This window comes from Montipora foliosa, chromosome 10 (genome assembly GCF_036669935.1).
Source record: "Montipora foliosa isolate CH-2021 chromosome 10, ASM3666993v2, whole genome shotgun sequence".
NCBI lineage: Eukaryota > Metazoa > Cnidaria > Anthozoa > Scleractinia > Acroporidae > Montipora > Montipora foliosa.
Window position 1 is genome coordinate 38118196 of NC_090878.1, and position 15000 is coordinate 38133195.

Consider the following 15000-nt stretch of genomic DNA (forward strand, 5'->3'; position numbering starts at 1 on the left):
CGAAATAATAATAATTAATAAAACGAAAACTTGCCAGAAAGTGCTGCCATACCCTTTATGCACTGGCATTTAGTAAGATCTATTTTAGGTTCACTAGTACTTGTATACTAAGGAGAGTGAAATGTTAAACCTTTACAAATAAATACTGATAGTTATTCACTATAAGTTTGCCCTTTTCTGGGCCTCGTATTTTTCTTTTCCACTTTTTTTTTAAATGAAGATTTAAAAATATCTGGAATCGCTAATATTAAAATAGAAATCTATTTAAACACCCACATCTATTTAATTCCCCGTCAGTTTTACGGACTTGACCGAACGCAGAGATTACAATATTGATGAACACTTAAACCCTTCATGTTTAATGACGTTCACTAGTAAAACAATTTAAAACACCAACGAATACTCAAGCACTGGGTCCTCAGTGATGAGTATTTTGGGAGTTCGCTCAATATAAGAAAGAAACGAACTGGATAAAAGGGAGTTTCCATTCGGTAAGGCTAGCTAAGAGATTCCCCTTGGCGATTTAGCTTTTCAAGATGGTGAGAGTAACTTGTGTCATCGTTTTGTTCCTGGCTACGTTTCCTCTTTTGGCGATAAGTGCAGAAAGCGAGAATATTTCTCCCCTAGAAGAATTAATAATGGAAAACGATGAACAAGCCTACGACGACGAGCTTTCTTTTGAGCGGTTAACAGAAGAACTAAAAGACGGTAAAGGATGAAATAATTTCTGATTTACTTGCTCTTTGCAAACAGGAGTCCCTTTCTCGAAAAGTCCCGTAAACTTTTGGGGCCCAAAACTGCCATCCACTTGTTTTGGAAAGCTGGTCTTTTAACCATAGATTTTAGATAGCAAAAAGCAAAACGATTGTGGAGATTCATGACTTAAAACCTCTCCGTTCTTGAGATAAAGAGAGAATTTTGACATTCGAATAAGGTCTGGGGCCCGTTTCTCGAAAGTCCCAAAACTTTACGGGCCATTTTCGGGTGTCACAATTCCCTGAAAACATGTTGAAAGATCGCCTTTCCAAAGCAAGCTGTTGGCAGTTTTACAAATGGCTTTTAGGGTCCAAAACGTTTTCGGGACTTTCGAGGGTCCGAAAGTCCCGAAAACGGGCCCCTGGAAACTTTCGGGATTTGCGAGAAACGGACACCATCATACTTAATTACCTCGTTGTTCGTGAGCATAATCGCCATTTTTAAGTGGCTAATGTTTAGCTAACTTTTAAATTGTGGGTTTTCCCCGCTTATGCCTCCGTGACCATTCTGATATGAAATAGAAAACTGGAAGATAAAATTAGGCAAACTGAACTGCGATCTACAAGCTCGTCCAATTTAAGCTCTGAGCTAAACAGGACGCTAACGCTGACACTGCCTCTACGAGCTAGTTTTAAGGGCGTCGTCGAACGAAATTTTAAGATTACAAGTAGTGATTATTCAAGGCATTCGCGGTATAACCGAGCCATTTGTCCCTATTTTTAGTTTTCGCCTAGGGCAGGATGTATCAACAAAAATAAGAGTAGTTCTTGAAATTACAATATGTCACGTTCTTTCCAATATTATATTTTTGCATTCCGAAATCATGATCTCCCCTTTACTTTAGAAAGCCTTCATGAATCTGTTATACGTTCCCCATCAACTCTTGTCAGTATTCATGTAGGGGTTCACATTTCTTTGTAATCTTGTTTCTGACATTGTTGGAGGAATCGACATCTACCTGGGTAAAGTCGCTGAAATAAAATAACCATTAAGCAACAAATTTTAAATTTTAAATTGTAAATTGCAATCTCTAAACCCCAGACAAAACCAGCTCTCACATTAACATTTTAATTTTGCGCAGAATCCATGGAAGACGACGAAAATTTGCTTGAAGGAAAAAAAGACGCTGCGGAGATGGAAAGCAATGATAATGATGAAGGTAACAGATATACCTTAATAATTTTTTCGTAATGATAATAATAATAAACAGATATTGGGTGAGGTTGAGCAAAGTATTAATCTGCAAGACACTGACAAATCACTATATTTTACGATAAGCGAGTTCAATAATTGTTTTATCATTCGATGACTGAGTTTGTTTTTTTACAACTCCCAGCAATTAAATCACTTTCTGAAAGCTCAGGAAAGCGAACTGCCATTTTCACACAAGAGCGCAGGCTTCAATTACGCATGAGCAGTTTATTATTTGCAGCAAAACACTTATTTGTGGGCAGTTATTTGCAGGTCACGTGCTGCACTCTCGGCCAATGAAAAGAAAGGAAAAGTACATTGAATGAAAATGAAATTTATTTAATTGTTGAGTATATTTAGTGCTGAGGCTCTATTTGGGGACACCGCTGTACAGAAATCGAATCAACACATCAAATCATAAGTTGGTTTTTTTGAGGGAGTAGAGGGGCAAGCCGGAATAACTGGAGAAAAACCTCTCGGAGAAGAGTGGAGAACCAACAAAGTCATCCCACATGTGACACTGCGTCTGGGCCGATGAATTGATCCCAGGTCAATGTTGGGAAACCAGCGCATTCACTACTGCGCCATCCATGTTCCCTTTCCTCAGGTTGACTTTTAAGTCATTACTTGCGATGAAAGAAATATCATATTATGTCAGTGCTCGTCACTCTTCAGATGCAGCAAAAATAGTTCTTCGTTTGATAATTAACTAAATGTCCTGCTATTTTCAAGAAAGAGTTTGAAGTTACTAATCCCGAAGTCATTTTTGCGCTCAGCTTTCAGCGAAGATCCGGAAAATGACATTGTCCCGGATGGAGAGGAAGATGAAGACAGCGAGGATATGGATGAAGAGGACACCTATGAAAACGAAGGTATAACTCTTTTGATACATTTTGGGGTAAAGGCCGGGGTGGGAGGGGCGTACTCAACAGATGATTGGGTAGGGAGATGCGGCCCGGCCGCTCAAACCCTGACCCTGTTTAAGACATAATTCTCCGATTTCCCTATCCTGTTTAAGACAGAAATCAGAGTTTTCAGACCTTATTTGATACCCCATTCGCACCAACAAGACATGTTTAATTAAACTGAGTTTAACAAAATGAAAATCAGTCACAGAAAAATGAAGGACTGGCTTTTACTTGAGATTCAGGTGATTTTCAATACATGCCTTGATCTGTGCTAAATTAGTAGTGAGCAAAAATCAGTATACATGATTTAAAAAGAAAACACTTTGAAACCGTGTTTAACTAAACATTTTCAAAGCATGGTTAAGCTTTGGTGTGAACGGAGCAAAAGGCATTTAACCCAAAATCATACCCTGTTGAAGACTAGAATGAAATAATGATACATTTCTGTAGTTTCGTAGTGTAGGTCAGTTGTATTGAAGACAGTCACCTGAAACTCTATCACAAATAAACAGCCACAACGTTTTGTAGTTACTACTTATCTTTTTCGTAGTGTAATACTGAAGCTGTAACGAAGCTGTAATTATCAAAGTCAAGGGAAGCCCACCAATAACTGGTGGTTTGTGGCCAGACATTGAGCTTATCCTGTTTAAGCCATTAGGTCAAAGTATCTGGCTTCAAAGGAAGACGCTATGACAAAAAATGTTAACATCCTTCTATCAACAAATCAAATAAATTTGTCTTTCATATATGCATGGTCTCCTCATACCTGGACCCTGCGAGCAGAGCCTCTCTAAAGCCCACCAGAGGGTGAGCAAGACAGGCTCTGCAGAAATCGTGTCAAGTCTTTTAAGTCGCCGCAGCCCAAGTTTCTGGGCTAGTAACTCCAGCCAAACCGGTGCAGGTAGCCTGCGCATCATATTTTTGGCAACGCGAAGGTCAAAATCGAGCCAGTACGAAAATCAATATGGCGCATTGGGGTGCGATCGAGGCTTGGCCTGGGTTTGACATTGTCTCCAAGCAACGGCTTGCGCATACTCAATAAAGACCTTACACGATTTCTGCAGAGTCCTTTCTTTCTCGTCGAGTTAAGAAAGGCTCTGCTGGCAAGGTGCATATCTGCATCCTCTACTGCAGAATCACCATAAGCTCACAAAAGGGACCAGCGCCTTGCGTGAAAACTCAATTGGTACGCCATTGTACCGGTATCACTGAGGTCATGGCTTCAAATCTCGTTCGAGCCTTAATTCTTCAGGCCTTCCTGCCGTTTATAATTGCGATGATCAAAACTCTTAAGATATCTACAGTTCGGAAGGGAGAACTAGTTAATCCTCGCACTTAGAGCGGTTTTCAAATGAGTGTCGTAAAATCAAAACCAAAGTAATTACTTTGACCAATCAAAAAGGACGGAGACAATCCAGTAAACCAATCAAAACCTCGAAGTAATTACACGTAGCCGACACAAAGCGCGGGAAAATGTGCACGCGCGAGCCATGATTGGTTTTGGTTTCACTTCTGATTGTTTGAAAATTAGTGCGAGAACTTTGAACCAATCACTGAGTGAAGTAATTATAAACCAAAGCAATTCGCTAATTACTTTCGACACTCAATTGAAAACCACTCTCTCTATCAGGACAATTTCAGTTAAGTGTTTCTCTTTTAATCACCAGTAAACATCCAGGGGGATTCAACGGGATTTGAACCCATGACTCCTCTGCAATGCCAGTGCAATGTTCTAACAACTGAACTATGAAGCCACTCAGCCACCGATTTCATCATAGTTAATCGAGGGACTGGTTATGAAACCTTAAAACCTTCAAAAGCGAGAACGCGAGAACACTGTTGTCGCAATCGATGTTGAATTGACCGTGACCCTGCATAATCTTTTGTTTTCGCTTTGCACGGGTTTGTAAATTAGTTGCGCATAATATTTAATCAAAGGATTTGAGTGGTTATCGTCTAGAGAAAAGGGGTGTTTTGAGCAAGGTAAGTAAAAGTCTCTGCTTACGAGCCAGAAGGCTCATCAGGCCGGCGCTTATCTCCGGTTTCTGTAGCATGAAGCGACTAGGAGTATTTATGCTCCCCCCCTGGATGGGATGCTAGTCCATCGCAGGGTTACCCCCAGCATTACGCCGGTACCCATTTATACACCTGGGTGGAGAGAGGCACCGTGAGAGTAAAGTGTCTTGCCCAAGAACACAACACAATGTCCCCGGCCAGGCCCCGTACCCAGACTACTCGATCCGGTCTCGAGCACACTAACCATGAGGCCACCGCGCCTCCCACGGGCGAGCAAGGGCAAGGCCAAAAATACGGACAAAAACATGAAACAAAGGAATTTGCTGACTTTCATAACCATCTCCATGCATTAACTATGATTTCATCAAAAAATACAACAGTCTCAGTGTCACCCACTTTTTAATAAACAGACGATAAGCCTCCACACTGAGTAACGTTGATTCCAATTTTACGAGGACAAATCCCCTCTCTGTATTACTGATATTCACTTTAGAGGATAAAGATATCGGAAGAAGTAAAAAATTCTACTCTTTACATGGTAGTAATTTAGATATTATCTAAATATTTGTAACAAAATACTACTTCCGATACAGCGACATTTACATTGCTGAGTATCTTTTCTGCATTAGAGATTATTAGTTTAAAAATCTGGGAGACACTACTAAATTATCTTCCGGTTGCCGTCCGCGTCTAAGCTCCCTAGAACCTTAAACAGCTGTCAAGTTTATTGGGAAATGAAACTCTTATTATTAAATGAGGAATGATGACGAGAATATTCTCGGAAAAAATCAGAGTGCTTGCTATAACATTAGTCGAACGTAAGACTTAGCTGCTATACCACTGAATGTGTGGGAGACATATGGAAGCTAGACCATTAAAGTTAGGGATAACATACTAATAGACCTTATTCACGATAGCCGCCATGTTGGATTTGCCTTTATCATGCAAATTAGCTACACACCTCTGAGGGAGCAAACAACACTATTTCGAGAGATTATAACGAACATCTTAGTCACACAGATGACTTGTTTCACGCTCATTGAATGTTTATCACCTAAGGAGTAAAATAGAATGCTTACACAAGTTACTTCGATGTTTTTTTAGCGAAAATTGAGCAGATAACGAAGTAGAAAGTCAAAATGTCGGAGGCAATCAAAAGATATAAAATTATTGTAAAAGGTACAATTTGAAAACCAACATGGCGGCTATCGTGAATAAGGGCTATTATACCCTTTTCAGTTTGAGTTGTTACAACAAGATGATTATTTTATTCAGAGTCCAGTGAAGATCAGGAAGATTATGTAGCTGAATCGATTGAAACGAATGAAGACAGTGTTAACCAAGAGAACAACACTTTGTTGACAGACAAACAAGGTAATAACTGGATCAAAAAATTTCTAAACAACCCTCTCAGGTCCATAAAATTCCCTATGATGATGAGGTCACGACAGTGAAGTATTTCATCTGCTAATATTCGATCCCTATGTAGTCTTCGTGTCGATTTACGGTATCCAACTCGACCAATACTGCTCTGCAAATTTAACATAGTCTTTAGTTAATTCCAAATGCGAATATCGTTCACTCCATTTCGGCTAGATTCTAGAAAACTCCGGCGTTCACTTTTAGGAGTTATTCAAAGTTCCAGGGAGGCGGAGTGTTGTATATATTGGGGGGGCTAACACGCAAGCCCTGGAGACGCTAAATTGTAAGGGGGGTTCTGAGGGAATTCTCCGCCAGAAAATTTTGTTTTAAATATTTGAAGCTCGAAATGCTACTTTCAGCATTCTCGACGAGATATCCAAAAAATAAACGTGGGTCACCCCCCCACCTCCCAAATCCGCCGTTTCTGTCCCCGGAGACCGCAGTCACTTAACGATAAGAATTTTGTCAGTGATTTGAACAGCTTGGACATTGACGTCTTCGTAAAACTAACCAAACCCCGGTGTGAATTATTGAAAACTTCTAAATTGAGAACGACCTCTACAGAATCTATTGCTCGTTTTTTAAGCCACGCGTGCATTTAAATTTAAGAAAAGGCAATGACAACACCAAAAAGCAGTGATATCATTGATTAAAAAAAGAAAAATGATCGTTCTGCACGTGTGGCACGCATTTCTGGAAAAATTGTGAAATCAGTTAAGGTAGCTCAAACTTATATTTTAAAGTGACGTTTCCGTCGCCGTAGCCGTCGTAGTTGCTTATACTTCCTTACTACGTGACTCCGCACCGTGGAGGTATTCTTTTTAAGTCCTGAAACTTGGCAATGAACGAGTATTCTAGAATTACTGACACATAAGTAATACCCATCACTTTAAAGAGCTTTCTTGCGCTTTCAATGACCGCACTGTTTTGCACATCAATCTCGGCTTTTTTTTTTTTTTTTTTTATGAAAGCCCGACTGTAATCGGCAAGTGATACCTATATATCATGATTACCTAGCCTGACTGCCTTCTTTTTAACCCGTAGGTGGAAATACCACTCTCGCTTCAGCGGCCCTTGGGATATGTGGAAGCGGTCTATACGATCCCATCAATCAACGCTGCTGCGCTGGAAGGATTCCTTACAGTCATTCATTATACGTTTGCTGTTATGGTCGCATTGTGTTAAAGACATTTGCACCTACCCAATGTTTGCAAAAATTTAGATGCGGAAGTTCCTTTTACAGTCCTCGTTTTCAGAAGTGCTGTTTTGGTCAGGTAGTGCCCATTCACTATCGATGCCGACGACGTCGGTGTAATCGGGTTCCATATGTGTTACACACCCAAAAATGCTGTCACGGTCGAGTTATTCCCAGGGGCATGCCCTGCACTCCATTTCCCATACATTTCCGGTGTGGTGGCCTTCCATACAATTCTCGGGTTCACAAATGCTGTTACGGTCAAATTTTGCGCATCAAAGATAGATGCACCAAGAAGCCCTGCGGACTCTCGTTCTACGTTCCGCGCACCCAAAGATGCTGTCACAATCGTGTATCTCCCAGAAAAGTGCCATGCCCACGAATTCCCCAGTTCCAGTGTGGTGGCCTCTTTTTTGACCCACGGAAACGTCGATGTTGCTTCGGCCAGATAATTCGTCGTCGTGCCCGTTGTACCAGTCTTCGTTGCGGAAATTCTTTCTATGTTCCACGCACTCAACGATGCTGTAACAACCGAGCCATTCCAAGGAGTGTGCCATGCTTCAGAAACTCAGCCTCCGTCATATGTGGTGGTTTACCACCTACCCAATGTTTGCAAAAATTTAGATGCGGAAGTTCCTTTTACAGTCCTCGTTTTCAGAAGTGCTGTTTTGGTCAGGTAGTGCCCATTCGCTATCGATGCCGACGACGTCGGTGTAATCGGGTTCCATATGTGTTACACACCCAAAAATGCTGTCACGGTCGAGTTATTCCCAGGGGCATGCCCTGCACTCCATTTCCCATACATTTCCGGTGCGGTGGCCTTCCATACAATTCTCGGGTTCACAAATGCTGTTACGGTCAAATTTTACGCATCAAAGATAGATGCACCAAGAAGCGCTGCGGACTCTCGTTCTATGTTCCGCGCACCCAAAGATGCTGTCACAATCGTGTATCTCCCAGAAAGGTGCCATGCCCACGAATTCCCCAGTTCCAGTGTGGTGGCCTTTTTTTTGACCCACGGAAACGTCGATGTTGCTTCGGCCAGATAATTCGTCGTCGTTCCCGTTGTACCAGTCTTCCTTGCGGAAATTCTTTCTATGTTCCACGCACTCAACGATGCTGTAACCACCGAGCCATTCCAAGGAGTGTGCCATGCTTCAGAAACTCAGCCTCCGGCATATATGGTGGTTTACAATACAACCGTCGGATAAAATCAAGAACGGGTTAAGAATCATCGTTATGCCAGTAGAACAAGCCCCAAAGTTTTAGTAGAAGTTTACTGTGTTAACTAAACCAACAGACTGAGATTATTGTAAGTGAGATTATGACAGTAAGCTTAGATCTATAGTAAAATGCTAGTTTTACCCGTTATTTTGATACTTCGTTTCTTTTATAACTTCAAAAGGCAGTGTTGCTTCAGTGGCGATCAAAATGATAGACCTATATTTGAGTTGTTAAAAATCATGTTTTATTTAGTTCTTTGAAACTGTTTTTGTTGTATGAGTGTAAGCCAGTTTCTAAAGAAAAGATGACCCTTAACATCAGGCTTTTACCGTGATAATAGAAAAGAGACGTGACATTTGCAGCATTCAAAGATCACAAAATAGAAGGGAAACGACGGATAATTTTTTTTCCTTTTCTTTTGCATAACAAATGAATAAAATCATCAGCAATAAAGAAGACGTTTTTCTTTTCTTAATAAATTTCCTAGTTCTTTATAGGGCTTACTCCCTTGAGTGGTGTTTTTAAGCAAAGTGAAAGAATGTGTTTGCATTCGAAAGTAGTTCAATTCCTGGAATAATAGTTGGGGAACTAACAAATCCGCTGCAAAGTTAGAAAAAAATATCTTTAGCAGATTCCTTGCCACCTTCACAACTGGAAAATTTTAAGGTGGCCCTGATTCCGCTTCAGAGAATTTTTTATACCTCTGCAGAGAGATTTATCCTAGCCTGCTAACCACTTTACAGCAATAAAAAATGGGGGTCACCAAGTTCGTTTCTGAGACATAAGCTATTGAAGACAAAATACAGGGCAATTATTTAGAAGGCTTTTTCGTTGCTATGATAAACTTTTACGTCACATTAAAGAGAGCACCTTGTTAAAGTAAAGGCATGATTGATGTTTCATTTGGTACCATAACATTTGATGTTATGTGAAACAATTGGGGTAGATTCAATCCTTCCAAATAGTACAGTTGGTTGAAAGTGTTGGTTTGAGCCTCAAGGAAACGAAAGGCTACAGGCAGACTATACCATGGCCTTTAATTTAGACCATTTCCGTCGCAAGGGTCAAACTGATGGTATTTGGATATCCGGGTCATGTAACGCAAACCGAATGTTTAACATACGTTTTAAACTGAAACCCTAATTTAATTCAAGGCTCTGTTGCATTTTGCGATCTTTCATGCAACTTCTCTTGAAACACCATAGCGAAACAAGTTGCAAGTTGCACACTTTACCATTGCCAAAAACAAGGTGAGGCAAATTGCAGAACCCTTCGGGGAAAGTAGAATCCATTGCTACTTTGCGCATTGGTTTACCCAAATTAGCAACGAAGGTTTCAAGCAATGCGTGCTGTGAAATCTGCCCTGCAACTTCTGTCTCAACGGATTGCGTCATCAGCCAGTGAAATGTTCTTTTAACCTCATGAGATCATCGAAAGCGAGACAAATTGCAAGAAACTTTGCCCAGTGTAACAACCGTCAAGCGAATAGCCTTGCAGTGTGAGAACTCTTGTCGAAACAAAATTGAGAGACAAGTTGCTCGAAAAATTGCAAGTGTAACAGTGCCTTTATGGGTCAAGTAAGTAAGGAAACCATCTAAAGTTAACGGTGGATAAGACAATTCACTGTCCATTTGCTCATCATATAACTTTATTAGAAATCATAAATATGCTCCGTTTTACAAAATGTATAAAAATGTGTCTTCCAAACGCACATACAAAATTAGTTTGTAAAGGTAGAGATCTGTAGATTAATGTTTATTTTTTGAGAAATGTTACTAAAAAGGTTCGAAAACGAAAACATTCGGAAAAGCCATATTAAAACACCAGGCATTAAGCACCCTGAAAAGAAAACAGTGTTAAAGTCGGTGATTAGGTGTAATAACTGTGTATAATTATCTACAGTTTGTTTGTAGGTATGGGCACCGATTTTAAAAGGGTTTCCTTTCAAGGGTGTTTTCTTTTCGATAGCCTCGGTGTGGATAGTATCCAAACAAGACGACATAGCTCTGGTTTAAAAAGGTTTGCATGTGTTTCTCAATTGCTACTCCGTCCATGAAAACAGTGCTTTCTTTTCGTCGTGGTGTAAACATAAAAACAAACAATATTAAGTTGAGCCACAGACAGTCTGGAAAAGTTAAGTAGTCAAAATGAAATATACTACAACAATAAAGGATTTGTTTGGGATGCCAATATGACCGTCATTTTATTTTTTGCTTTGCTTTTTTTTTGTTTGCGGGTGGGGGTGGAGAGAGAGATAACCCCTTCAAAAGTACTTGTTGTAGATTGCAAAGGTACGTTTTTTCTACAACTAAGCTTTTAAGTGGCTCCGGAATTAGAACATTTACAAACGTGTACCCCTACTTCACATTTCAAGCATTAATGTGCACATTAGTCTGACATAGTATTGAGTGAATACTTTTTATGAAGACAGCAAATTCCAAGAAAAAGATCATTAATTTTTTACTTCTCATGCTTCGAACAAAACGTATTTAATGTCGTGATACTTGCATACCTCTGCCAAACGAGCTCGTCGCAATCGTACTTTTCGTTTGAAGCTTATTACACATATGACGAGGCCCTGTGCACTAGTCAATATCTGAGTAAAAAAGAGAAGACAAATAATTAATTTAGTGAGTGAAAAAGCCAGTTAATCAGCCAGTCAAACCAGACACTCATTTACCCAGTCACAGGAATTCAGCAAGCCAGTCAGCCATTAAGTCAATTACACAAAAAGGAAGTTTCCCCCTTTAGTGTCAGTCAGTCATTTAGCCAGTTAGGCTGTCAGCCAGCCATTCTGTTAATCAATCGAGTAAACTTCGCTTTACGTATCTCCTCAAAAAAAAACCGTTCACTTGAGTCCTACTATGATCAAAAACTCACTTCCTTTTTTTCTGATTTTGAAAGTGTGTTTTCTTAACACCTGACTGGCAAAGTTTTCAAGCTCAGTGAGCTTTGATTTTTATCCAAAGGCTGTTTACTTTGAGTGTAAGGTCTGGATTTCACTGTCCGCCGTTACTCACGTTCAAAACAGACCGATTGGACCAAAGAGAGTTGGATCTTGAGAATGAGACGTCATTTACTCACAAGCTTAAAATTTCATCGCGTAAATGCAGCTTATTATATATGCAAAACACGAGTTTAAAAGTCTAAAACCACGAAACTCCCGTGCTGCGTACACACGCATTGCATTGCTAAACTAATGACTCTTTCACGTTATTTTCTCCTTGATCCAGCTCTCTCAAGATTCTAGAGTTAGTAATCACGGACATTAAATGGGAAAATTCCATTTAAAATAAACAGGTGTATTTTTGAAGGAAGCCTTAAAACTGGGGTCACTTAGTGTTAGTTATCATAGTTTTGAGATGCAAAGAAAAAAAATGATTTGTTTTGGTCATAGTAATACTTTAAACGTTCCAATTAAATTACCAGTGCAATTTGTGAGATCCGCCATTAGCCTGTATCCCGATTGACAGCTGCATTTAAAACTGCCTGCAGTGTGGTGGCAAATGTGATCACACATGTGGCATCCCAAAATGCTCTCATCAACATCTAAAAGGAAAGAAAGAAGAAAAAAAAAAACTAAATAAAAACCACATACGAATATTATGTCATGGCATGATACGAATTAGCAGCATTTAGCCAATTGCGAATCGCCGGACACGAGAATGATGCAAGATCGCTGCATGTTTACCCTCCATCTCGCCTCATGCATCGCCCTCGTTTTTGGCGATTCGCGCTTTGTTAAAACACCTGTTTAATATGGGATAGCACTTATTTCTTTATCTAAAACTGACTATTACTTTCGCTTCATCTTAAGTAGCATTCGCTTTAAGATTCGATTAAATTCGAGCCGGGAATCGAGTCTAGAGTCGTAGAATTTCGTCTTGCTAACTTCAATACCCACTAAGCTAACGGGACAAGATGGGATGAAGTTTATTTTTTGTAAGAACTGCCACTAAGGAGATCGTCACAACAACTTAAAACTAACTCTTCAAGTTATTTTTCTTTGTTTGAGCTCAGACCTAGATACTGTACATCAGTCAGTGGTTAACTCTCTGGGAAACGTTTTTCAATGGCATGCTCATCAGTTATAGATCGATACCCTTATTCCATACAGATGGGAATATTCGGTCATGTAATCGTCGGGAGGTGTCCCATTTTGAGATATCGAAATTTACTGCAAACCTCTACTATGTTGGCCACTAGTACGCACAAGTCAGTGAATCGGATGAGAAATAATTTACCTAGGCACGCCTTCCTGTCCTTCTCAATCATGTACCCGGACAATCTCGACCCCAAAGCTCTTCTCTTGACTGAGGGAGAGAAGAGCTCTGGGGAACCCTGAAACAAAGTGTCTTCTCGTTGGTTATCGTGAAGAACAATCAAAAGCGTGTCTAATTGGTGTATTCATGTTAGCACGAGGAGTGGGCAGGCGTCGTAAGGTTCAAATAGCCAGTGTTTGGCTATAAGAGCCCTACCGCGCATGTTCTCCTACATAGAGTAACCCAGAGCCTTGGGTCGATCCGAGGCTCTGGTGACGAGAATGGTAAGCCGAATGACATGCACACCTAAAGCTGCCGTGCGTGTTGATACGCACCTGCTGACAATTATTACTGCGGGTTTTGCGCTCGTCAAAATCTGACAGAACTGCAAATTTCGATTTAGAAGATCTATTGCTGATTAGAAATAAACCTTTAACTCTGCGATGTAAATGGGCTATGTAGCGGGAGCTTTGATATTTTTCACAAAGTAGAATAAATAGATAGATAAGGAAAATAGGGAATAGGGCCAAGATTTGAGAGAAGTTCTTTATTGTATAAGCAGATTGAAGCGTGGGTGCTACTAATCCAACCTGTGAGCCGTGAGGCTATACAACTGTAACTTTGAGGAGCGCTACGGCTGTGGCCGATCCCGCGGGATTTGACGCCACGCAGCGGTACATCCCTTCATCAATTAAATGAACGCGACGTATAACAAGGGATCCACTTGGTAGGACTCTGAACCGCTTCTCAGAGGGAATGGGCAGGTCTCCATTCAGTGCTGATGCCCACGCGATTTGGGGAGCCAGATGACTACGTGCTTGCAATAAAATATGCTACATTCTCCCTGAATTTTGGTGGGGTCTTTCGCCGCTTGCGTAAAAGTACTTCAGTAAAACTCTTCTTTGACCTTGCCCTAAGAAAGTTTTTTTTTTTTTTTTTAAGGGCTTCTAACTTTAGTGTGATTCCTATTCGCTGGCTATTGACAGTTGACTCTGAAATTGTTTTTTTCCTTTTTCATTCGTTCGCTGTGGGTGTTCTTGTTTTCTTTTAATACTCATGCGGTTCAAGAAAAATTCATTTCCAAACTGGTGAATTCCAAGATAAATTTCACTCGAAAAACCGATATCGTACTCATCGCTTCGTGATTCATGCGATGTCGGTTTTCAGCGTAAAATTTACGGTGGAATTCACTAGTTAGGCAATGAACTTTTCTATAGAAGAAAGCAAAGAAAATTCTTTAATTATTAAAGCAGCAACCGGAAACATCAAAACGCGGACAACTCAAAACCTTTTATTTTCACTAACCCTACAGGCAGTAAGAACAAATAACCAGGGAGCTCCGCTTTTAGGCTTGGCTAAATCTATATATTGACCTCCGTCAATTCTTTTCATCCGGCTCTTAAATGTACCTGGGAAATTTCGGAAACTTCATTGGCTTTCCTAGATATCAAAGTTTCTATTAGTGGCAACGTGCTATGTACCAGTGTGCACTACAAACCTACAGATTCTCACAGTTATTTGTTGTATTCATCGTCACATCCATCACATGTCAAGAATTCCATTCCATATTCTCAATTTCTTAGACTTCGTCGTCTGTGTAGTGATGACTCCGATTTTTCCAGAAACTCAGAGGAGATGTGCCAGTTCTTCGAAAAACGTGGCTATCCTGTCTCTGTGGTCAAAGCAGGCCATCATCGCGCCCAACAATTTGATCGACAGTCAGCACTGCAAACGTCACAAAAAGATAAGAAGATAATTCCATCCACCCCCACTTTGTATCACGCAGTCAAAAGTGTCATTCTTAATAACTTTAAATTACTCCAAAATGATCCCGAGACTGGTAGAATCTTTTCGCAACCTCCACTTATTTCATTCAAACGCGACAAAAATCGTAGGCAACTTTTTAGTTAGAAGCGCGCTCACGATGCAAAACTTAACACCAGGGGCCGGTTCCTGAAAGGTGTAATAACACTATTCCAGGGATAAATGTGCCTGGAATAAAGCACATTTGTCCCTGGATTAGAGT

The 15000-nt window shown here is 40.3% G+C and overlaps 1 protein-coding gene across 1 annotated transcript; it reads left to right on the forward strand.

Moving 5' to 3' along the window:
• Positions 1–531: 531 nt before the first annotated feature.
• Positions 532–9114, forward strand: LOC137973564 (uncharacterized). The gene is made up of 5 exons (XM_068820403.1): positions 532–708; positions 1838–1915; positions 2724–2819; positions 6147–6245; positions 7338–9114. Exons 1-5 carry the CDS (start codon positions 537–539, stop codon positions 8714–8716), a joined length of 1824 nt encoding a protein of 607 aa, XP_068676504.1. The 5' UTR covers positions 532–536; the 3' UTR covers positions 8717–9114.
• The last annotated feature ends 5886 nt before the right edge of the window (positions 9115–15000 follow it).